The following is a 24,964-nucleotide window of genomic DNA, read 5'->3' on the forward strand; positions in this document are numbered from 1 at the left end:
TCAATTTATCCGCCTTTGAAGCAGCATTAGTCTAAGGCACCTTTTTGTGATACAAATCATATTCAACCACTCTCCCCACACCAAATTGTATGGTACCAATGCAGGGAGGGGTTATCAATTCAGTCTGGACTGCTCATACTCTCATAGCAAACAAAAGTACAAAACCATAACTAATATGCTTCAGCAAACAGAAAACTTGGTTCAACCTTTTAGTCCTGCTAATTTTTGTATTTCTTATGTAAACATCATTTTGTCTTGACAGTAATAAGCAAAGATAAGGCACACGAGTTTGAGCACCATTTCAAAGAAAAAAAGAGATCTCAGCATTTCAATCACTAATTAGATGTAAAGCCTTTGAAATGAATCAAGATTTAGCATCTCTCCCTTTAACCTAATAGCATACACAGCAGGAAGGAGAAACGAGATCCATAAAAGATTCAGAGGCCCTTGGCTTTATACTTTGACATGAAACCTGTTGACACCACCAATACGACAATCATCGAGTCAACCATAATTTAGGGGCAGTTGATTCACGATTGGCAGCAAGCCCTTCACTTGCAAGCTTCTGAATACGAGATGAGAATTCTTCAGTCTGAACAAATGTAGAAATGGTATCATTAACTTTTTATATACAAGGAAAGAAAGCATCTAGGTAAACCAAGAGTACGTTTAGAACAGCCTCAGATCTTATATCATTCAGTTCATAAAGGTGAGTGTTCGAGTCTTAAATTGCATATAGACGAAGCCTTCAACAAAATTAAATCTATTCACAAATGAACAGTAGAAAATAGATCTGTTATGGTAAAGTAGGCTACGTGTTAATCAGTATCAGTAATCGTAGATCCTACAGCATTCGCTATGTGGTATTAATTCAGTTGTACCTAAACAGAAGCAACAGATCTACAAAGATAAACTGATGATGAAATGGCAGAATAGCAATTATTTTTCCTTCTCAAGTCAAGGTATTGTATGTATTATGATAAATTAATAAATACCTCAGTTAAATTGGATGGAGCTTAAGAGAATTTGGTTAGCTCACTAGTACAATCTAGGAGCATAAGAATTTTTGGGAGTAGGGAGGAAGAGGAATAATAGACTTTTTGCCCTAAACAAGGTAGGTGTAGGAGACTAAACCCACAGGCCCCACAAGAAAAGGATTTCACATCAGCAATTATAATTCATTAGAGTGATAGTTCCAGGTGGTGATCCTACTCCCTATATCTGTTTTTTAGGCTGTTTTTGGCAATACTGTATTCAAACTGGAATCTGCGTATCTTTAAAGAATTAAATCCAAAACCTAGTCCGGCTATAGATGTTTTTCTTGTGCTTACGAATTTAAAACGAGTATATGAATCAAACAGTTAGCAACTTAGTGGAGTAATATTTTTAACCCTGCAAGATCGATGATTCTCTGATGTAATTTCTTCTAAGAGTATATCAAACCCTACCTTACCTACTATATCAAGGAAAATCAAGAAAAAAAAGAGAGTATACCATTCCAACAAAATGATCCAAAAAGAAATGCAAAAGGGAAGACGAGTATCATTCCAGCTGAATTCTGAAACAGCTGCTAGTAACCCACATAGAGTAAATTTCTTTATGAACTAATTTTCTCTCTTAATCTTTTCCTTTCTATAGTGGTGGAGATAACCATCTATACCAAAAGAGAGTAAAAACATTATCAGGAATAGCAGTGTCTCCTTGAACAATATGCATTTACCAAAATAGAATCGTTCCCTTTCTATATGGGAGATACCCATCTGTACCAAAAGAGAGTAAAAACTTTATTAGGAATAGCAATGTCTCCTTGGACAATATGCATTTCCCAGAAACAGAAATTCTTGACTCATACAGAACATCACCATTTTTGTCACATAAGATTATCTGGAAGATCGAATCGGAAAACTAAGACTTCCCTTCTTTTTCTTTCCTTACGCATCTCTCACCAGTCCAATGACATTGTTACTAGTCCAACTTACTTTCTTTTCCTTCTGATTTCATTTAATGCAATAGGCAAAGAAACAAAAGCCAGAAGAAGCACGAGAAGGCAATGCTCACCTTTTCATCAATCCACATCAGTGAACTCAATTGATTGTTCAAGATTCGTACAACAACATCAAGCGGTGTCATTCCATCAGTTGCCTCAAGTTCTCCACCCTAAATGAAATAAAACAGTAAAGAAAGAATTTATAAAAACCATATAGTATTTTTTACACCATCTAATCATAATGCTAGGGTAAGAGGCAGGAGCAGAAATAAAGGTACAAGACCTGGCAAGCATTAAAAGTATTAATGATTGACTTGATCTGCTCTGTCATTTTCTCCATTTCCCTCTCCACAAACTCAGCCTGTTCATACCTGAAATTACACCAGTTCCGCAGAACTGGATGCATTAAAATATGGCAAAGTGGAGGATATAGATGAAAAAAAAGGTAAAACGAATCTAGGATTAAAAAATAAAGTTTATTTCTTGACTGCAAGAGGTAATGGACTATCTTGCTTCCATTTGCTGGGGTAACTACAGGACAGATCAAAATAGAAAACTATTTTAGGATCCAAGTGAAAGTTGATACTTTACGTCAGAGTTCAGACTATGAAGTATGAATAAGAAGAAAACGGATATATAGCTATTAATTCTATTCTCTTTTAAGCTATCTATTATGGCCTGACGCCCTAACCTTCTAAACTGGCAAATGAAACCAAAAGAAGGCAACATAAATGCATTTTTTAACACTTGTTTTAGGTCATTTAATGCCCCACCTCCAATAAAAGAAACAGTATGAGATTTTTGCAGTTCACAATATCAACAAGCTGGATATGAATGTAAAAGGCCATCATTATGCATGGCTTTAAAGAAACAAGAAGCAAAAAAGATTATCCAAAAATGCACATACATTGCATCCCTTGTTGCTGCAGCTTCATCATCAAGAATCACTCCTCTCTCATCTTTGTAAATTCGCTCAGCTTCTTCTTCCATGCTTTGCAATGCCTTGCTAACCTAACAGAGGGTGAGAAAAATGAGAATGAACTTCTGCTATGACATCATTCTATAACAAGTTAGAGCATAGTGTATACACAGAATCAACAAAGTCAATTACCTATGAATATCATAAACGTCATGAGTTATTACCATAGTATATGTCCCTTAAAATGACAACCACTAGAAATCACAAACCAGGAGTTACAAGAAACAAAACAAGCAAGTAGCGACTGTGAAACACTGGCTTAAATAGGTAGCAAAGATCCACGCAAAAGTAACTCTATACTCATCAAATATACAAGGCAAAAAGTGATGTGTGTTGCCTCATTCAATCCTCAACCATGGATGATAGATCAGGAAGATCCAGAAGATCTAAACTTATATGAACTTGAAACAATACCAACTAATTGTGATTAAACTAGTTAAACGCTCAAGATAGTACAAGATTTAGAGAAACACTAGTTTGTCTTAAAGGAAAAGTATTTAGTACCGCAATGGAATGGAACTAGGCAGAACAGAATGGATAAGATTCAAATAGCGACCTTAATGGAACTGGGACAGCATAGTTCTGGATACTGGCTAATAACAGCTTCCTCCAATGGTACATTGGCACAAGAAAGTATGCAAGAGTTGGGTATCAAAGAATATCAGTAGATCCACTCCAGAAACATCAACCAGATTAGCATATTTAAAAGTATGTCTCTGAAATACTATTTAACCAACAATCTTTTGGTTAAAATTGCACGGATGGCATAACATAAGAATGGAATTCTTTAAAAATTACATGACAAATACACATTAGATCGGGAAATAAAGACTCAAATTGCAGGAAAAGATCATGGTAATTAACTAACCTCTTCCTGATGAGTCTCAATTAGCTCCAGCTGTCGCTCTAAGCTGCCTTGTGTCTCAACAACCTTTGCAACTTCACTCTGAGATAACAATGTAATTACATATGTCAAACTTCCTAGGAAAAATAAGGTACAACCTATACAAGTATGTTAGGAAAAAACGCAACTAAAGAACAAGGTTACAAGTAACTCTTGTGACAAAGACTTAGCAGCAAAGCTCAATTAGAATGAACATAGTGCTCTATTATTAATCTTGGAAATACGAGTTGATCTCTTAGCAGGAAATGCCTACATAACTATTGCATAGAAAAATTTAAGAGAAAAATGACATAGAGCTTACTGAATGCAGCAGCTACAGAATAGAAATGGATTTGCAGAGAGCTTGAATTAAATTTGGGTATTTTCCAAAGAAGAATGTTGACTTCAAATAAATCTCAAGTTACCTCAAGTTTGAGAAGAATATCACGGTTCTGCAAGATCCTTTTGTCCCACTCAGCTATCGCATTAGCCTGCTTTCTAAATTTTGCAGTACGTTCCTGCAGCTCAGCGTTCCATTCCTTGATGATCTTTCATTGAAAGAAGGTATACGCAATAAGTTACATATGTAACAGTGTAATAAACAGGAACAATGTGAATTCCTCAACAAGAAACGGGAATGGGTGAAATATTCACTGAGAAAGACTGGATAACTGACCAATAAATATTGAAATTACTGTCTCTATTACCTATCCCCCCCNCCCCCCCCCCCCCCCGTGAAGTATGTTCATATTATTAATTTTTGGCTAAAACATTACTCAGCCACAAAAATTAGTGAAACTTCAGCATATTCAAGGAAGTTCATCGTTCTATACATGTGAAATCAAAGCTACGTGCATTATATCACCCTAGAATTGATTAACAAGGGGAAAGAGAGAAAAAGATACTACCCAATATTTAGCACATATGTTACCTCTTCTACAGACTTTCCTGTAATCTCTGATGGTAATTTCGGTGTGGAAGTGGCAACTACAGTAGAAGTTGAAGTAGTCCTGTAGAGAAAGGGGCAAACAAAATAAGGTTCAAAGCCAAACTAATGCACATAGAGCAGGTCACACCAAGATTGGATCTCAATTGATGAATAAATTCCTAATTTGTGGCCATAAAATTCTCAAAATAATGTTCTTTTTGCATGGTTAGCATGAGTTGGAAAAGAGAAGTAGAAGAAATCTTTATACCTGATTCATAATAGACTCTCCTCTTTACTAAATAAAATAGCCACCACAACAGATGAATTGAGCTTTATTTGATATTATTACATCTAAATTCTACTTTCTGAGGGGACTCATTGTGACTAGTGCTGATTATTCAATAAATTTCCAATTAACAGTAACAGTATAGAGAATCTGCAACTTTATAGTTTCTTCTTCTCCATTGACTTCTTTGTGAGTCTAGGACCTTTTTTGGTGGGTTGAATAATGAATTTACTGATGTAGGAAAACAATACAGGTGGTAGCCAGAAAACCATAACCTACACAATTCTGTACCAATAGTACCCAATCGCATATTTTTATTGAAGCATAATACCCAATTGCCAATACTTGAAGGGAAATTGTGGGTGCTCCAAAAGTTAAACTTGGTAATCCTAGTATGTTCCAATTTGAGTTTTGACTTCAATTGTTTCAGGATGACAGAAAGGAAGCCATGCTTCCTTAAAAGATTTTAAGATTTTTTGTAAAATAGACAATAGCATAAGAAACCATCAAGCCACATTAAACTAACACACCTGGATAGAGCTTTACACTATCTTTGGAAGCCAGAGGCCTTATGGTTTGAAAGTCAATTGATATAGGAAAGTACGAGAAGCTCTTTTGAAATAAATTACTACAGTGCAACATCACAAAGAAAAGCCAAAAATACTGCTCATTCCAAACACACAAGCTGAAGTAAGCTCATAAACTATTTACTGCAGTCACAATGTTATTTATTCACTTTCCACTTTTCATCCCCCAAAACTCTCTTCATTCCTTGGCATAAACCCAGGAACTTTTTTCAGTAAGATAAGAGAAGTATAAGTTTACTTTAAACAATCAAAATATACATACCCACTACTAGAAGCCACAGTCAAGGGTGATGATGTTTGAGCAGCTGTACTTGTTGCAGTGGCAGAAGTTGTGCTTGGGACACCTAAAAAAATTAACAAATGGCACTTAATATTATATCTGGAAATGCTTGGAAAATGGAAGCAGGACAGAGTAAGGTAGATGACCACACTTTTGATCTTAAATAAATGGGATGTAGATAATTTCAATTTTTGGGAATAAAATTTAAATGTTTGTGAACAACCAAAAGTACTACAATCCACAACGTTTCATCAAAATAACAATAAAATACATTTGATAGCTAGTTCAAAGATTTGTTACACTCTTGAGGAGCAAACATGGACTAATATTTCAGGACATGGTAAATATGCTATTAGAAATGACATTGACGTTGTAATCAGTAATCACAGCAACTCTAAACAGAAGATAAACAATGTGCTATTAGTATAAGCAAACTACCACCATTGGTCCTTGTGAACTAATAAAGTTCTTCTAGAGATTTCCATATGATCTCATAATGTTGTTCTTTCCTAACAGATTTAAGTTTTTAGTGCTATACGATTAAGATTAAACAGTCCATTTAAGCTCAAAACTGTTCCTCCTCAGTTCCATGAGCCAGGTCAACTCAAATTGTTTTGTGTTTCTATTTTTCCCCCTCCTTGCTTGTCCCCTATACTAAAAATACATTTCATGTTTAAAGTTACCTATTTCAAAAAAAAAAAATACATTTCATATGGGTATTGTGGTAAAATACCCATATCAATCATTGTTTCTTAAAGTGCAAGCAAAGTCCAAACAGGACAAGTAAAAGTGAACGGAAGGAGCACATCTCTGACAGGTGAAGTGCATTGTTCCGTGATTGAAAGAAAAACTTTAATGAGCCTGGCTAAGAGACTAGTGGTAATCCTTTCACACATAAAGATGTTTTCATTTGATATAGCAACAAAATTGGACAGGCACAGAGACATAATACATGACACATTTTCTGTAGTAGTTGAAAGTTTTGAGTTTTCTCAACCATAGAAAGAACTTTTCTTCTCTATTGCTTCAAAAGGCTCAGTTGTTATAACTATTCCTATCTATGCTGCTTAGACTTTTGAAATATGCACAATTTACATTATTGCAACACATAAAAGGATGTTGCAAGATAGACCTATTTTCTGACATTTAAACCCTACAAGTGTACAGCGCTGGAACATCTAGGGGATAAAAGCAGATGCTTAGAAGCAGTAGCAGTGTTTTGGGAAGCGAGAAGCGGAAAAAAGCGACAAGGGCTCGCTTTACAAAAGCGAGAAGCGAAGCGCGCGCTTTTTTTTAATAAAGCGATATTTAGTATAAAAATAAAAAAATATTAAATAACTGAATAGAGGTAATATATTCTTAGATTAAAAGTAAATAGATAGTCAATAATACTCATAAGTCATAACATATAAAGCAAAAAATCAAAAACATAATTAAATCACAAAGAATCAAACTCCTATTCTTCAACAAGAGCAGCAAAAGAATTGAAAAAAACAGAGCAGTAATATTAATTGAAAAAAAAAACAGGTCAGTAATAGAGATTGAAAACAGAGCAGCAAACAGAATTGGAAAAAAAAAATGCAGCAATAAAAAATATAGAAAAACACCCAGCAGCAACCAAAAAAAAAAAAACAGTAGTAGATCGCAGCAGCTTCGCAGAGAAGAAGAGAAGAAGAAGAGAACTTACAGGCTACAGCAGTCGCAAAGAAGATGAGAAAAAGTTGCAGCTTCTTAGTCGCGTAAGTATCTTTCAGAAATTTAAAAAAAAAAAAAAAAACCTTACATTTAAAAAAAAAACCCTAATTGGCACTTTTTCATAAAAAGCGCGCTTTATCGCGCTTTCGCTTTTCTTGCGCTCCTCGCTTCTACAGTAGAAGCGAGCGCCTTTTCAATGTCGCCTCACTTCAGGAACTAAAAGCGCAGTCGCCTCGCCTTGCGCTTTAAGCGCGCTTTTCTGCGCTTTTTACAACACTGAGCAGTAGAGCACCAACAAATAAGTGCGGGGGCAGTGTGCATATATATATGACCATATGTGTACCACCAAACTAATGAACCCAAAAGCACTTATCAGGCTTGGCAAAAAATATTTCAAGGCTCTCAAACACCTAAATCCTGTGTGATTGTAAGAATCTAAGACTGACAATTCCAGTAAGATCTGAACCAATATTTCACACATGTTACTTCTCCAGTTTACTTTAATCAACAAACAAGAGGAGAAACGATAAAACATTGAGAGATATGGCACACAGCAAAATTTTCACTTAGAACAAAATTAGCACTACTTCTGTGAAGGAAATAAAGGAGATACAAGCAGTTCATCATCCCTTCACCTAAATTATATCTAGTAAAACCTTTGTCCAACTCAAGCAAACCCACTTCATATTTTCCACATTCACTGCAGATTTCTTTGCAGCATTTATAAGTTCCCCAACATATTAAATTATCGGATGGAAGGGTATAAATTGAGTGACACAATCAGCAAATAGCCACATTAAGTAGTTTGGGGCTGAGGCATAGTTGTTGTTGTTTTTTATTTACGTGTTGACCCAAGTCATCTAACTCATTACTCTATCAGATGTTCCTGATATTGGAAGCTATGCCAACTTTTTCAACTCTGTGATGCATCCAGTCCATTTGAAATGCAGCTTTAGGTAATTCAGCAGTCCTTTGTCTTCATGAGTTGCAGTTCATCATAACATGATGTACCTAGGGTGTGATGCACAGCCATGGCTGCCTTTACTTTAGCCACCTAACTTCAAAATTCTGGCTTTGTGGTTTTACTGTTCATGATATTCTTCCATAGAAATGTCATCTTATTTGCTTGAAATTTGTCCAGAGTTGGAGGATATGGAGGTATAACTTAAATCATTCATGTCAGCAGAGAGTTTCCAACTGCTTCGAGCTCCCATTCTCTCCAGCAACAACCTCAAACTCAACAGATGCTCAATTGGGCCTATTGCAGCATGGCTGGATTGTTTATTTCCACATCTGCTGTATGGACTTTATATCAACAGAACCAATCTCACTTTAAGTCGGCATGGTACACTTGGCAGAGACTATGGCTATTGGCTAGTACATCTAGCAGACTAGCACAGTACAATGGACACTTAGCAGCTCGTCACCAACTGGATGCTTCCCAGCTTTGCTATAGGAGCAACATTATAGGCTACAGTCTACACAACTCTATATCATAGTCAAGTTCTCAGACTACTTCCTTCTTCAGCATGATCTTACTATAGAATCTCTTTCCTATTAGGAGGGAGCTCTAACATTTTAACAACTCGCTGTTTTAATAAATTGCTAACCTGTCATAATTTGAACATCTTTATCTCAATCACCTAAAACAATATTTATCAGAAATAGCAGAATATCTGAGAAACCTCCTACTAAGGTATAAAAAGTCCCTGAAAAGAATAGAGAGGAATTTGTACTCAATTATCTTTCTTTTTTTATGAAGGGGAAATTTGCACTGAATATCACCTCAATAATATTGCCTCTAACTACATTTTCTCTTGACGATTAGAAAAACATTCACTTCTCTCACAAGGGAATGTTTTATACAGCAGAAGAAAATCGAAGTCATGCATGATTAAGCCACCTTTATGGGTATGGACTTCCCTTTGCAATCAATGAAAATGTCAGAACAACTAATTTCACTTCATTAACCAATCAAAGGTCAGTTTAAGTATGCCGGCCACTATATTCCATCCAATAATCAAGTTTAATTATCATATGATACAGCAGCTACAACATATACAACACAATATTCAAACAAGGTATGAGTACACCTTACCAAAGCTTAGCACAGCCGCAGTTGATTGAGGCTGTGAGGATAAAGCTGGTGCAGATGCTTTGCTAGACAATGAAAAACCTGTAGATGGGGCAGAGGTGCCAAACCCAGCAATCGGAGATGTATCAACAGCACTAGTTGTTGAAGCTGAAGAGGTGGGTGCAGGAAATGTCAGAGATAAACCAGTCCCGCTAGTTGTAGAAGAAGCTCCAGTAGCAGCTGCAGTTGTAGAAATGCTGGTGGGGGTAGTAACAGTTGAAAACAAAGGCGATGAAGAAATTGAAAACCCAGTACTAGCAGGTTTTGACACCGGAGCACTTGAAGAAGCAGCAGAAGCTGTTACAGAGCTTCCCCCTTTTGCAACCGAAAATGACAAAGCAGTAGAAGCTGGAAAAGGTGATGGGGATGGCGAAGCCGTAGCAGGCATGGAAAAAGAAAATGAAGGTGCAGGTGATGCCGCACTAGACGTGGGCGTTGATAATGAAAATGCTGGACCTGATGCTGCTGAGCTCGAGGTCAAAAATGAAAATGCTGGTGAGGACACTGCAGAACTAGTTGATGCAGCAGCAAGCGAAAATCCCGGTGCAGAAGATACGGAAGTGGTGGTTGAAGTACTTAACAATGAAAACGCCGGCGCAGAAGAAGCTGAACTTGCGGGTGAAGCACCAGGGAAAGAAAATACAGATGAAGAAGAAAAGGAACTGGCAGCTGCCGAGCTGGCAAACGAAAGTCCAGGTGAAGAAGAAGCTGAATTTGACGCCGACTGGAACGAAAGTGAGGCCGCTGATGACGGAAAACCAAATGAAGGAGCTGTTGAAGATGATCCAAAAGGCGAAGATGATGCTGAAGAAGAAGACCCAAATAGAGATGAAGAAAATGGAGTTGTACTAGCACTAGTTGCTGCATTTCCAGTAGAAGCAGTAGTTGATGATAAAAACGGAGAAGAACCAAACAAGCCCAAGCCCGAACTTGAACCAGCAGCCGAACTGGACCCAAACAAACCCGGCGAGGGCGTACCTGAAGACACGAACAGTGAAGACCCAAAAGGGGAAGAATTCGCAGCGGCGCTAGCTGAATTCACCCCAAACAATGGCGAACCACTTGCAGATGTAGTGGATCCGAAGAGGTTCGTAGTCATACCCGACCCGGAAGATGATCCGAATAGGTTTGAAGTTGCACCCGAACCGGAAGAAGATCCAAATAGAGTTGGTTGGGGACTGGAACCAGAAGCAGCACTAGATGAAAATCCAAACGACGGTGTAGAAGCACCGGTATTAGAGCCGAAACCAAAAGAAGGAGCAGAAGAGGCTGAAGTAGTAGATGTACCGAAGCCAAAAGAAGGAGCAGAGGAGGTGGGGTTAGGGTTAGGGTTAGGGTTTGAGAAGGGCGAGGAAAATGGGGAAGAACCGGAAGCAGACGATGTGGTAGCGGTGACAGAGGGGGTGGTGGAAAAAGACGGGTTTGAAGAGAAAGAGAACAGTGAAGAAGAAGAGGAGAATGAAAAGCCTGTCGACATTGCTACTGGAGCTACGGCAGCTCGTGTACTTCTTTCTTGTTCAAAATTCACCGCCGGAGCAGGAGAGTAGCAGGGGACAGTGAGGGTTTTTCAATGCGAGAAGAAGGGCTTTTATACAAACTGACCATAACTCTAATTTGCAAGGTAAGTAGACAGGTAAGTACATAGTTGTAATTTACACGAGAAAATGACATAAATAGTACCTCAACTATAGGCGTAGGTCTAAAATGATCTCTGAACTATATACTTAACGGATTTAGTCCTTTAACTATTCAAAAATTTGTCAATTTTGGTCTCTTAACTATACACTTATCGATTTTAGTCCCTTAACTATAAACTTACCGATTTTAATCCTTTAAGTATTCAAAAACTTATCAAGTTTGGTCTTTGTCCATTTTTTAAATATAAATAGCTTATGTTTATATTAACAGAATCTATGCCTCGAGAAATTAAATCATTTAGCAACTTTTTCTGTTGGTTCTCTCTCCATTACTTTTTCTTCAAATTAACCTTATGTTAACCTCAACGATTTAAAATAAAATTCACGAGAAAGAAAATATAAGTCATAATTTTATTCAACAGAGGATAAAATAAAGCATATTATTGTTACTAATGACTTGAATATGTTAAACTTTATTATAAAAATAAAAAAGTTATTATATGTTCAATCAAAAGTTTGTACTCCAAAGATTTCATTGAACGAAATTTTTTTTAATTTTTCAGAAATGGTAATTTATAAAATGGTAGATTGCAATTTTTAAAACTTTTTTTTAAAATAGATCAATTTTATTATTATATTCATTTTATTTTACGTAAAGAAATTTGAGTAAATTAAATAAAATTCGCATTGATTAGCATGATGCATGATAAGTTTCTTGAACAAAAACTATCAAAGTTTAGGATGGTGCGTATTAAAAACCAAAGCTATTTGTATTAAAAAAAATGGACAAAGACCAAACTTGAAAAGTTTGTGAATACTTAAAGGACTAAAATCGGTAAATTTATAATTAAGGGACTAAAATTGGTAAGTGTATAGTTAAGGGACCAAAGCTGATAAATTTTTGAATAGTTAAAGGACTAAAACTGGTAAGTGTATAGTTCAAGGACCATTTTAGACCTACTCCTATAGTTGAAGGACTATTTATGTCATTTACTCTAATTTACACCTTACTCTATATTTTCTTTGTTTTTTTTTTTTTGCAAATCATAATAGGCGAAACTGTCTGATGCATATTGGTACGTATTTTAAAACACAATATATCAAATCATTTTGATCATTCATCATATTTGTGTAACATTCAGATGATTGAGTTGGCGAGAATGTGTGACCACACGCGTGTTGAGGAAACTGAATATCATATTTAAATTTACAAAAGAATAAAATAATAAATTTTAAAAACAAATCTTCTTCGTTCACTCATGAGTGTTTGATGAAGTTCATAGTCAATACCAATCGCAGTGGAGTGAGAGAGCATTAGTTGGACCCGTAACGAGGGGTTTTGCTGGGGCATGCTAGTACATTGAGAGGATGGCGTGGAGAGGCGATCTTTGGTGGTTCACAAGGGAATGTTGGTGGTGCATAGAAAGGAAGATAATTGAGAGGAGAACGAGGAGGGTGAGGGTGCGAGGAGTTGGTCATGGCGGCAAAGAGGTTTACCAACTGGAGTTGGTGGTGCAGCTATTTTAAAGTTGTTGGATTTGTGAAGGTTGGAAAATGAGGAAAGGAAAATGGTGAGGGCAAGCAGCGGAGGTGGAGATGGTGAGGGAGAAAGTATATGTTGTCTCGCCGGCAAGAGGAGTTGTAGCAGCGGTTTGGTGGGTTCTAGCTATATTTCCGTGGGAATGGAGAGAGAAGAAGAGGAGTGGCGGCGATTAGGTCAAGAGTGCGGCTATTTGGAGTTAAAATTTTATTACTTTTGGTCAATAATTCTAACAATAGTTAATGAAGATAATTATGACATGTTATTAATTAATGTGACATGGAATTGGCGTGTCATCTATTTAAGGACGAGTGAACTACACGGTAGGGCGAGTTTAAAAATGGATAATTTACACAAATCTCATAATTAATTACATCTTATCCCTACTTTTTTCCAATTACAAAAATCCCTTAAATTTGGTGGAATCAACATATATAACTACATGTTTCTGTCGTTATGGATAAACTAGTGGGGAAGGAATTTGGGCCAGAAAACTTCTGAGTAGTAACTTGGAAATTTCCTACCTATGCCAGACTTTGACGAAATTTGAGTTAGGTGAGGTCTAAGGTAATTCGGTAATGGATGGAGGGGTTGATTATGAACTTGATCATTTGAGTTGATAGCCAAGACAATAAGGAGCTTGTACGGCTTTACGGAATCGAATTCAGGCGGGTAAAACTCTCGTAATTTATCTTAGCACGAAATAGTGGTTTTAGAACATCAAGATTTGAGGGTGTGTTGTGAAATAGGGACTTGGAACACAAATTACGAGTCTCTGTCTCCATGCAACCCGCCACAACGGGATTATTCTCGCCATGACGGGCCAGTCGCGAGTAAAAATGGGAAAACTCCCAAAAATATTATTTTCTGCAAACTTCGTTCTTGGAGAGCAAAAGGGCGACCTGGGGCTACTTCTTATTGTTTTTCACTAATTCTCGCGCTTAAGGTAAGTCAATTACTCCCCTAATTCGTAAATTAATTCTTAGAACTTATAATCCTTGCTATTATCCTTGGGGGGGGGGGGGTGACTTGAATTTAATGGTGGAAAAGCCCTAGTTGGGTGTTAGGATTATGAAATTGGCCAAGGATTGGTTTTTGGATATAATCCGGGTAAACTAGGCCACTATTATTGATCATTTGCATTAATTACTTGTTTTAGACCAAGAACAAGCTAAGAGACTCCGGAAAGGGAAAGCTCAAGTTCCTTAAGAGCGTTCGGGCTTGATTTTGAGGTAAGTGATGGTTTGATTTCCCGTCTGTGTTATATATGTCTGTTAACTGCTTCATTGTATTCATGCACGTAGGTGAATAGGGAAATATAAAATGAATCTAATGAAATGGCTATTTGTGATTCATTATGGTGCTGATTGTGTTTGTGATTGTGGTTGATTAGATCGGGTGTCACGTTCCAACACATAATTGAATCGGGTGTCACGTTCCGACACACATTGAATTGGGTGTCACGTTTCAACACATTATTGAATCGGATGTCACGTTCCGACACATTATTGAATCGGGTGTCACATTTCGACACATTATTGGATTGGGTGTCACGTTCCGACACACTAATAGTTTGAGTGTGGATTCCATGAGAGAATCATCATTAACCATTGCATTTGAGATTGATATTGTGAAACTGATATATTGAGCATGAACTGGTAAATTGTTATTCTTTCTGTATATGTGTGGATTAATATGTTGTAGCTACTTGTGTATGTCGCACTTACTGGAATAGCCGTATGATCCTATCAATACACCGTTGGTTTGTGTACTAATATTGCACTTGGTCTTTCTTTGTTAAGTACAGGGCATCTTCAGGCGGCTGTTGAAAAACCTCAGCTAGGAGATCACTGACTTGTCGAGTTCAAGGGTGAGCCAGTTCCTTCAGGCTACCATGGATTTATCTAGAAACTTAGTCCATTTCTTTCGGACTTAGACCTTTCAGACTCTTTATTTTATATTTAGTTATTTTAGGGTTGCATCCCCTTATCTCAGACTGTTTAGTTAAAAAGTTTTGGTACAATGACTTTCAGGTTCTAGGGGTTGAATTTTCGCTTGTTTATGTTTGTTTTTGATAACTTATTGAGTTTACGGGAACTCAACTTTTAAATTGATTATTTAAACATGTTTCCACATCTTTAAATGCCCGTCTTTTGGTTAGTATTGATTAGTTGAGTTGTAGTAATGATTCTCCCACTGGATGGTTATTGTGGGTGCCAATCAGAGCAGTTTGGGTCGTGACAACATACATCTCAAAATGTCACAATACATTGCGTCCCAATTTCAGATACATCTCTCAATGTCCTAATACATTGCATCTCGATTTATGATACATCATTCAATATCTTGATACATCGCATATGTCTCGATACATCATGTATAAGTGATGTATCCGATCGATACATAGCGTAAAGTGATGTATCCGACCGATACATAACGTAAAGTGATGTATCAGAGAATAGAAGAGAGTAGAGATGTTTGTAATTTTTACAAATGATATATAGGGAATTTTAGAGATTATGATAAAATAGATTGTGTATTTACATAATTTTTCCTTTAAAAATATTCTTTTGATTGAGTTTAAGAGTTCAGTTAGTAAAAAATTAAATAGAACAGTCCATAATACAAACTCGTACAAGTACAAGAGTTTGTTAAACCATTTCGCCTTCATAATAAGCTGCCTTTGGGTCATAAATTTCGAGAGTAAATTTCAAAAAATTATTTTAAATAGTTATTTAATCGTAAAATTATTAATCTTTGAATCATTCAAATGATTTCAACAAAGGCGACATGGATACGTTTTATCACGATTAGTGAGGTTGACCTTATTTATTATAGGGTTGGAGTTGCAATGTGAATCTGTCTAGCTACAAAGGTATACGTCTTTATTTAAGAAGCATATCACTCAAGATAAGTCGAAATCATAATTTCTATTTGGACTTATTTAGAAAGTCACCTATTAATTAGATTTGGTGTAATATATTTGATTGGTCATGTAATTAATTGGGAGGGGATAGTTAAACTGTCCAATTCACATAGAAGGCTGTAAATTACCCGTAATTATATGTAAAAATAAAAAAGAATATAAAATAATAATAATAACAAAATAAATTAATTATAGAATTATAGTTTATACAACTAAAAAAATGCTTACATTACATCTGAAATAAAAGAATCGACATTGTTGGAACTCTTGTGGATTCTAGTATACAAATGACCTATTTTACAAAATAATCTTATTAAATTTTCTAAACACTTTTGAAAAATTAAGCTATTAATGGACATCTATATATGTGAAAACATTATTTATTTACCCTCTTTTTTTTTCACTGTCCAAGTTTAACCATGTTATCCTTCATCATTGACCAATAATCTTTACACTTGGATTCAATTTTTTGTAGATTGGCTAGGCCAGAGTTGCTAGGAGCCCAAAAGCCATGAAAACCAAGAGGGAAATTCAAATGTCTTGGGACTTCAAGTCTTGCAACTACTTCATTCTTCTCTCCTATTTTTTGTGCATCCAAAATTACAAGATAACACCTTTGTGTTGACACTGCATACTGCAAATTAAATATTCACAGACAAAATCATAAGAATAAATCATAATACTGAAATTTGTTCTATAAATTATAATCAGTGCGTTCAACTTCTTTTTTAAGATATAAGTGCAAAAATTTATGGCAGTTTCTTTTCTAAAAATAAGATTATATTGATTGATGACTCTTAATTGGGAGAAATGGAAGGCTTTGGTGTATACCAAAATGGAGAATTTGGATCTGATTAGTTCTATACTATCATGTCTTTCAAAGAATATTTACATTTAAGTCTCCTTAAATGTGATCATATTTAGTTTGTCAATCTTCAAATTAAGACGAATTATCTGCACAACAAGTAAAGATGACATGCTAGTATAAAAATTTCCCACATTGTCAATGTATATAAGTGATATAACTTTATAAACTCCTAATTTTTTTTACACAATAGTCATATCGCTTGAAAATAACATATTTAATTAAATGATATATACCACCAGTATAAAAAATCTTTTACATTAAAACTTATTATATATAACATGTCAGTTACCATTTTTCTCACGTTTACCAATGTCAGTTACCATTTTTCTCACGTTTACCAATTAGTAACATTTACCATCGATATTTACTTGTAATTATGTTATGAGTAACTCGATTGTATAAATATTTTTACTTAACTAAAAGTAACTAAAGGTAATATTCCATAAAAAAAAATGGATTAGCTGGTAGAAAATAAGACAGATTACCCACTACAAAATGTTGCGTATATATGTAAGATAATTACTTACTTCAACCACAAGAAGGTATCCATCATCCTCTTTAGTTCCTCTCGGAATAAAAACAGGTTCACCAATGAATCTTCTTCTACCAGCTGACCACTTTTGGACTGATTTGTCAACCGCGTTTAATTTCACAACTGTGTCAAAAGGAAAATGTGGCAGTGCTTGACGTGAACCTGTAGATGTTGCTGCATAAACATATGTATTTTTTCTGCCTGAAAATTCTGGATTCATAGCTGGGAAATCTGCTGCTTTGTTCCATTGAGGATTTAGATCATTTACTGAACATTTTGTGCAATTCCCTTTTGTATCTAAGTTTATAGATACCTGCATAGCCATAATTGTGTTGCTAATTAATAAGAAATTCACATTACATAATATATATCTACGTGACACCACTATAAAATAAGAGTAATAAAGACCCATTTCTGAAACATCTTAAAAAAATAAAAAGTTTAATCATGTGTCACATGAATGAATTGATATATGTATTGATTAGGTCGCGTCAAAATATTTTTTTAAGTAGTGTCACGTGGATATTATGGATTTTAATTTGTACATGTAATAGCCTAGTTATGTTTTTCGAGATTGAATTTAGTATAATTTTAATTTTTTTTGTGTGTGTGATATATATAGACATGATTGAGTTGCTTTTTTTGTTTAAAAAATAATAATTTTATGATTTTAATATAATAAACTAAACATTAGGAAGAAGACCTGAACTAAGTGAGGCAATAGCTTTTCTTCTCCCTCTTCTACATTCATCATGGAAGGATCAAGTTTACCACTTTGCCAATCATAGCCTGAAAATATATATGGAGGAAAAGAAACAAATTAAGTTTTAATCATCTATTATATTTTTAATATATAGACCGTCTTGACGTACAGTGCACAAAACATAAACTCGTGCTTGCTTACCAAACATTTTTTGGAAATTGAACCATTGGTAAGAGCAACCAGAAGCCTGAATTTGTATGTTTAGATTTCCATTTTGTTCATCAATTTCTTCAAAGGCATTTCCAACATGTAACACCCACATTTGTGAAGGAGCTTCTATAGGTTTTCTCCAATCTCTTTCTACATTATTAGTTTGTTTATTAGGAAATCTGGGCAGCAAATAAATTGGAGATGTTGGTTTGCTTGGATTTACTGATAATGCTGATATCATTGGAGAAAGCCCACATACTGCTGTCATTGACCCTGCATTAATGGTGGCGTACGCAAGATTTTCGTGAATATTTTGATAATATATATATGGAGATTCACAGTCAAATATTTATATATACATACTGGACAAATAAAATGAAACATTTATTTTTAGTATAATAGTCAAATTAATTACCAGGAATATCGAGTTTGATGCGATTGCCAAACAATATATAGTGAGTATCAGTAAAAGCCCAATCATGTATCATTAAGTGATCTGAGATCTCAAATTCTTGGCTTTGTAGTAGCTGGAAATTGGAATCAAATTCTAGACAACAAAACAAATTAAATTAACTAAAAGTTGAATTATGAATATATGGAGACAAAAATAAAGAATTATTCTTGTTAACGTTGTACTACATCTACATGTGATATTGATAAAAATAGACTTTTATTTTAACATAGAGTTGGATTATTGGACACATACTAAATTTATACTATACTAGGATAATGATAATTTATTTATGTTTACTCCTTGTTTTAGATTTAAAACTTTATGAATATTCTATTTATCAATGGACCCTCTACCCTTATTTATTTATTTATTTTCAAGAAAAGGAAAACAATAAAGAAAATCCTCCCTTACTGATGTCTGTCAGGCCTACAAGCAACAGAAAAAAGAAGCCAAAAATAATATATTTCTACAATGAAAAAGCTTGTTTTTCTTCACTTTTGCTGTTGCTTTAATTTGCTGGAAGTTACTGTGAAGAGTGGTTTTAAGGGAATCGTTTCTTTAATATGAACTTGATAATTTTTCTTCATGAGCTAGTTTTTGAAATTGTGTAAAATCTAAAATCCGTTTCTTTATATGGTAATCCGAAAATAATCTATCTCATTTCTTATTTCCCGATTTTAGGCCACCATATTAAATTGGACATTCATTTCTTGTTTCCTGATATTAGGCCACCATATTAGTGTGACAAAGTCTAATTAACTCTGCATCAAACATGAATGCAAGTGCAATAGATACTTTAAAAAGGAAGAAACTTAAAGAAATTCATAAAATTAAACAATCTTACCATAAAATGTAAAATTACTCCTAGGGAGCAACATATCCTCTGCGTTGCATGACATGATCAAAAGTCTGTTTCTACGAGTATCAATCTTGTAATGAGACAACAATCTCTTTGGAGACATTTTGAACACCCCTGCAAAATAATATATTTACAACGATAAGATCAGAAATGGAATTTAATTTCATTATTTAGCAACAAAAGTAGTCTATCGAAAAGGAAGTATATATCGTAGCATACATAGTACATACCATATAATATAGGCTTCAATATTTGAGCAGCAACATCCAAAAAATCACTATTACTAATTTTTTTATCTTCTACTTGATCAGAGTTCTTAATTAGTTCAAATTTCCCAAGAGTATTCAAAGTTTTAGAATCAATTTCATAAGGATCACCACCTTCCCACAAACAAAACAACCTACCACCCCATTGCAACACACTAGTATTCGCCACATTCTTCATAACTTTCGTATTACCAACCATCTTCCCTCCTTTCAGTACCGAAAACGGGCCCCGGTGAGTGAACCTCCACTTCCCACTCACCGGGTCCCGCTCCTCGGTCTGAGCCTCCGTCTCAATGTACCTAGCCATAAACTTAACTTGCCCTGTACTACCATCAATTTCAAATGTCCTTAAGTAGCCGTGTCCATCTAGAGGGTGCACTGTTGAACCGTGATCGTCTGTGAAAAGGCCCGGCCCGGTGAGGTAATATGTACCCGAAGGGAAATCGGATGGTATGGATCCCTCCACCACCCGAAGTGAAACGGGTTCGGTAGCTTCGGAACGTTGGGACACAAAAAGGAACTGATAATCCCAAAAGGCAGTAATTGTGTCATCAATTTCTGGTGTGTAAACTTCATGAGTTGGGGACGTGGTGATCGTTATGGCTCGCGCCACGTGGCTCGGCAATGTTAATTGGCTCATCGCCACCGTGGACGGCAGTTTTGCCGGTGGCAAAAGTTTTGGAGGAATATTAATAATATTATGGCAAGCTTTGGCCTGCATTTTGGCTTTTGTTTTAGAGTTGGGTGGTACTGGTAGTGATACAAATTAAAAGATCCATCGAACTATCTTATATATATAATATATGTAAGTTTACATCACCCTCAACCCCCCCCCCCCCCCCCCCCNCCCCCCCCCCCCCCTCCCTCTCCATGTGGCGGATCCAACTATGGGTTCAAGGTGAGGGCGGATCTATCGTTGATCATTTAATATGACACAATTCAGTAGTTTTAGTTCAGGTTATGTATAAAAAGTTTATTTTTAACCTAGTTATTGTTCTTTACTATAATTTAAAACACATAGTTAAAATTCTGAATTTTATTTTATTTGTCACGCTGTAAAGATTTGGAGTCGAATATGATATATATATGTATGTGTGAAAAAATAAGTATAAATAAAATTAGATATATATATATATATATATATTTCAAAACTCATCCTCTTAGGTTATTAAAACCTATCATGTTTAAAGATTGAATTTGTAATTGTCCTCGGCTATGTATCTATTGACATCTTTTTATTGAAAAATTATATTATGTGTTATAAAAAATATATTATGTATATATATATTTTAAAAAATTTCTAACTCTATTACTCGAGCGAAAAATAAATAAATTAGAAAGAACCCATTTGGAGTGGGTGGTGGGGGAGGAAACAGTCAAAAGCTTTCTTTTCATTTTGCCTCTATTTAATTTTCTTGGCAATATTGACGAGTTGTCCTATGCTTTGTTAAGATCGTATGGAATTGTAAAATATATGGTGGGGCTATATGTCACCATATTGAGATTTTGTAACTTATTAGTATAATATTTACACAATTAAGGTACGTGGTGGGACATTTATGCTTCTTGCTTTTTCTTAATTGGAAGACAAGTTCCTATTACTTAATTATACTATAAAATATAATATGAGTGCACAAATAATATTTATATTGTTTATTTGTTGTTTGCTACCTTTCTTCAAATTTCAAGGAATATGCCACTTTAGTTCAAATTAATATTATTAAGATCTGCGTAATTCCAAAGAATATATTCATATGGTTTTCTTAATGGTTATTGAGCTTGAATTAAATAGATCGAAGTCTTTCTTTTTTATTCGATGAGCTTTTCACAAACTCGGCTTAAATAATTTCTATCATTAAATAAATAAAAGTTGTTGGTAATCCTATTTCATGATGAATTGACGATGGATTATCAACAAATTTTGTTAGCTACAAATTATTTACTTTTAATAACTATTGTCACTTTTGTTTTAATTTTTATAGTTTTGGTGATTACATAGATTATATCTATTCACACAATTACCTTTAATGACAAATTAGCGATGAATTTTATAATTAATGCTTAGTTAGTCAAATTTCATTAAGAATATTATTTCATTCAGTCTTATAATGAAAGAAGTATTGAAAACACCTCTAAACTCGGCATGAATTATTAGTTTCATTCCCGAACTATTGACAACCTTAAAAACACCCATTTACTTGATTAACATAATTTAAATACACATCCGATCTTACAATATGAGTGAAATACATCTCTAAACTCTTGCCAACTTTAGGACTGTTTTCAACACTTTTCTCACCTTTTTATTAAGAGCATCATGCTCCTGTAAGAGTTTAAGACAATTTGCTATGTCATGTGGCAGGTCGGGGCTGTATCTAAGTTTAGTTAGTCAAGTAGAGAGAAGTTTTTAAAGCTGTCAATAGTTTAGAGACGAAACTAATAATTTGCACCAAGTTTAAGAGTGTTTTTCAATACTTCTCTCTCTTTTATAATTGGTATCTCTACGCTGAAGGAAATACATAGAGTGTCTCAAATTAATTGTAGGATTGTTTTATATGTGTCATTGAGTGTCACGATACATTATATTGCGTAATGATGAATCCCTATTATATTGTTGTTGTCGTACAAAATCAAAGTTTTGCATGAAATTGATTATAATGATGAATACCCTTATGACTTTCAATTTTTTCTTTCCTTTCGGTTGTTTTGAAAGTTAGTTTTCTTTGCCAATTGGCACCACAATCAACTCAAGTTGGCCAGCAAAACAAAAAAAATCATCTAACCTTATGCAAAGTGTAATCATCACTATGTAGAATATACATAATTCCAATGACCAGTTAATAATATTTACAAGTACCTATAGCTAGTAGTTTTATTAATAGTAATATATAACACTACTATATAGTCTAGTGCACCATATATTGTTTTTTTATTTTTATAAGCAAAAAAAAAAGGACAATTGGTCCATGATTATAATTCTCACTATACTAATATTTTATATTATATGCACAAATATTTGATACCCATATGTAATGTCGTGGTTGATTCCATCAACAAAGTGACAATAGAGGGTCCACATTGTTCATTTCATGGCCGTCTAATGAGGAATCTTTATGATTTCATGCATTCATCAACTTCCACCATTTTCTATAATATATGATTATTGATTGAAATTGAACTACCCCCAAAATTATAAAATACATAGGAGCTTTCCAATTTGGGGTTTAATTTGCATTGACCAAGGTCCAATCAATGATATGTTCCAATTGTGTGGATCTTAGGGTGGTGGGTAGGCCCGAGCTTCGAGATACAATATTAGATACGTTTCGATCAGCTGAACTCAATAATTCTTTTTAAAAAAATCCTATAGTATTTGTAATAGAGAATTCATCAAATATGTATAAATATTTAGTTGCACATACGTAATTAAAATAAATGATGAGTTGAGTGGCAAGTTTAAAATTTATAAATTTTTATATCTGATCTTTAATTTAGTCGGACTATTTCTTGGACTTTCAAGAATCAAGGGGAACCATATTGGAGAGGAAATGCACATTTTGATTTGTTTTATCCCAAGTGCTTATTTAATCGTACATTTATTTATTTATTTGTTGGCAATAAGGTTTGAACATGAAGAGAAAATGATTTCACTAATGAGCACATAAGCACTTTTCTTTTAGAAAAATAAAATATATAGTTCTTGTATTCCATGTGTCCCCTTTTTTTAAAATAAAAAATAAAAAATTTGGGGGTGGAGGAAGGGGAAATGGGGGGATTACAATGTGGGGGAATCAAACTCTCACTAATAAGGTAGCCAGGTAAGAGTTCAGGTAACCAACCAACTAAGTTATTAAGATTTTTCGTGTGTCTCCTTTTAATATAAGGTGAGTAAAAAAAACAAAGAAGAAGATATTTGATCGAGGTTCTTGAACAGTAATGAAGAGGAATGGAAGTCTTGAATTCAATATCTTTTTCTAAGGTTATGTATTTGTAATAGGAAATTTATTAAATTTGTATGTATGAATATTTAGTTACAAATTCAGTACATAACTAAAACGAGCTATGAATTCAATATTTTTTAGAAAAATATTATTAAAAAAGAAACTATATTTTTTGTTTTCCATGTGTTCCAATTTAACAAGGTGAGTATAAATAAATAAATTTCTTAAATAAATAAAAGAGATTTGGAGTTTCTTGAGGCAACTTAATAATTAATAAAAATGTAATAGAGAGGAATGATGGTCTTGAATGTCGGGCTAACTGCTTCAAGGCGGAACTGCATGCAAAGAGAAATTTAAAATTCTAATATTATGAGTTTTGAATTATATTTCGAAGTCCAACACAATATATTTAATTTATTTGGTTCCAATCTATATTTTATTTAAAAATAGTAGTACTTTTTTAATTCATAAAAGAGTTAAAACTATCTTTAATTATTAAAATTGATATAAAAATATTCTACGTCTACCTGTTAATCATAAATGTCTTTAGTATTAATTTGTGGCTCTTTTTATACATTTAAACTAATAAACCACATCTAGTAAAAATATTATATACATATCTATTATGAGGCTTCACTTAATTGATCTAAATATAAATCCTTGTCATTTTTTTTAAAAAAAAAACCATAGCCCCGGTTCTTGACCCAACATAATGGGGAGATGCATAAGAGTTCAATTTTTACACTTAAATTTCCAACCCATGAATTCTAGAAACCTCAGTAAAAGGCAAGTTGTTTTAGTTTTAAAAATAAAATGGTGGCCATTTTGGGGGCGGGTTGGGTCGAAATTCGGTATATGGGTGTTTTTTTTTTGAAATCTTTCTGTAAGGGTTTATATTTAGATCAATTAAGTGAAGTCATGTGAAAAATATTTATTCTACTAATTTATCTCTCCGTCAAATCAAATTGTTAAAGGTGTAAGTTCTAAGTTCATGCTAAAATTTCAAACTATTTCTACCAATATCCGAGTCAAGCAATTGAGAACATAGATTTAATGCCCTGATTTTTTTTATTTGATATAAATAGTTGGTTTAAGTGTACTAGAAAAGGGCCACAAAATTAACCCTAAGATAATTTTTGATTCAATAGATAGATGAAGAATATTTATACACCACTTTTGATAATTCAAAAATAGTTTAACTCTTTTATATATTTAATTTAGTGAAATTTTTATCACATATGTACAAACTACAAAGTATATATAAGATGA

At 34.2% G+C, this 24,964-nt stretch overlaps 3 protein-coding genes across 3 annotated transcripts in view; all 3 read right to left on the bottom strand.

The window, feature by feature from the left end:
* LOC125845271 (squamosa promoter-binding-like protein 8) overlaps positions 1-24,964 on the bottom strand; it is a 156,369-nt gene that overhangs the window by 54,739 nt on the left and 76,666 nt on the right. The gene's annotated exons all lie outside the window — the stretch shown is intronic.
* On the bottom strand, positions 65-11,352 carry LOC125844896 (nuclear pore complex protein NUP62). Its single transcript, XM_049524260.1, has 9 exons — positions 9,724-11,352; positions 5,913-5,994; positions 4,781-4,859; positions 4,275-4,397; positions 3,835-3,912; positions 2,895-2,998; positions 2,271-2,358; positions 2,059-2,157; positions 65-592 (listed from the first exon to the last, which is right to left on the bottom strand). The coding sequence occupies exons 1-9, from the start codon at positions 11,234-11,236 to the stop codon at positions 497-499; spliced, it is 2,262 nt and encodes a 753-aa protein (XP_049380217.1). The 5' UTR covers positions 11,237-11,352; the 3' UTR covers positions 65-496.
* Positions 16,263-20,496, bottom strand: LOC125845119 (carotenoid cleavage dioxygenase 7, chloroplastic). Its single transcript, XM_049524542.1, has 7 exons — positions 19,719-20,496; positions 19,474-19,602; positions 18,591-18,722; positions 18,167-18,448; positions 17,966-18,051; positions 17,258-17,575; positions 16,263-16,496 (listed from the first exon to the last, which is right to left on the bottom strand). The coding sequence occupies exons 1-7, from the start codon at positions 20,473-20,475 to the stop codon at positions 16,263-16,265; spliced, it is 1,938 nt and encodes a 645-aa protein (XP_049380499.1). The 5' UTR covers positions 20,476-20,496.

This window comes from Solanum stenotomum, chromosome 1 (assembly GCF_019186545.1).
Source record: "Solanum stenotomum isolate F172 chromosome 1, ASM1918654v1, whole genome shotgun sequence".
NCBI lineage: Eukaryota > Viridiplantae > Streptophyta > Magnoliopsida > Solanales > Solanaceae > Solanum > Solanum stenotomum.

Coding starts and splice junctions, on each gene's coding strand:
- LOC125844896 (XM_049524260.1), bottom strand. CDS start 11,236: ATGTCGACAGGCTTTTCATTCTCCTCTTCTTCTTCACTGTTCTCTTTC. Junction 5,995..9,723: donor TGCGGCTGTGCTAAGCTTTG/GTAAGGTGTACT, acceptor TAATTTTTTTAG/GTGTCCCAAGCACAACTTCT. Junction 2,999..3,834: donor TTGAGACTCATCAGGAAGAG/GTTAGTTAATTA, acceptor ACCCTCTGTTAG/GTTAGCAAGGCATTGCAAAG.
- LOC125845119 (XM_049524542.1), bottom strand. CDS start 20,475: ATGCAGGCCAAAGCTTGCCATAATATTATTAATATTCCTCCAAAACTT. Junction 18,449..18,590: donor CATCAAACTCGATATTCCTG/GTAATTAATTTG, acceptor CCATTAATGCAG/GGTCAATGACAGCAGTATGT. Junction 17,576..17,965: donor TATTGCCTCACTTAGTTCAG/GTCTTCTTCCTA, acceptor ATGGCTATGCAG/GTATCTATAAACTTAGATAC.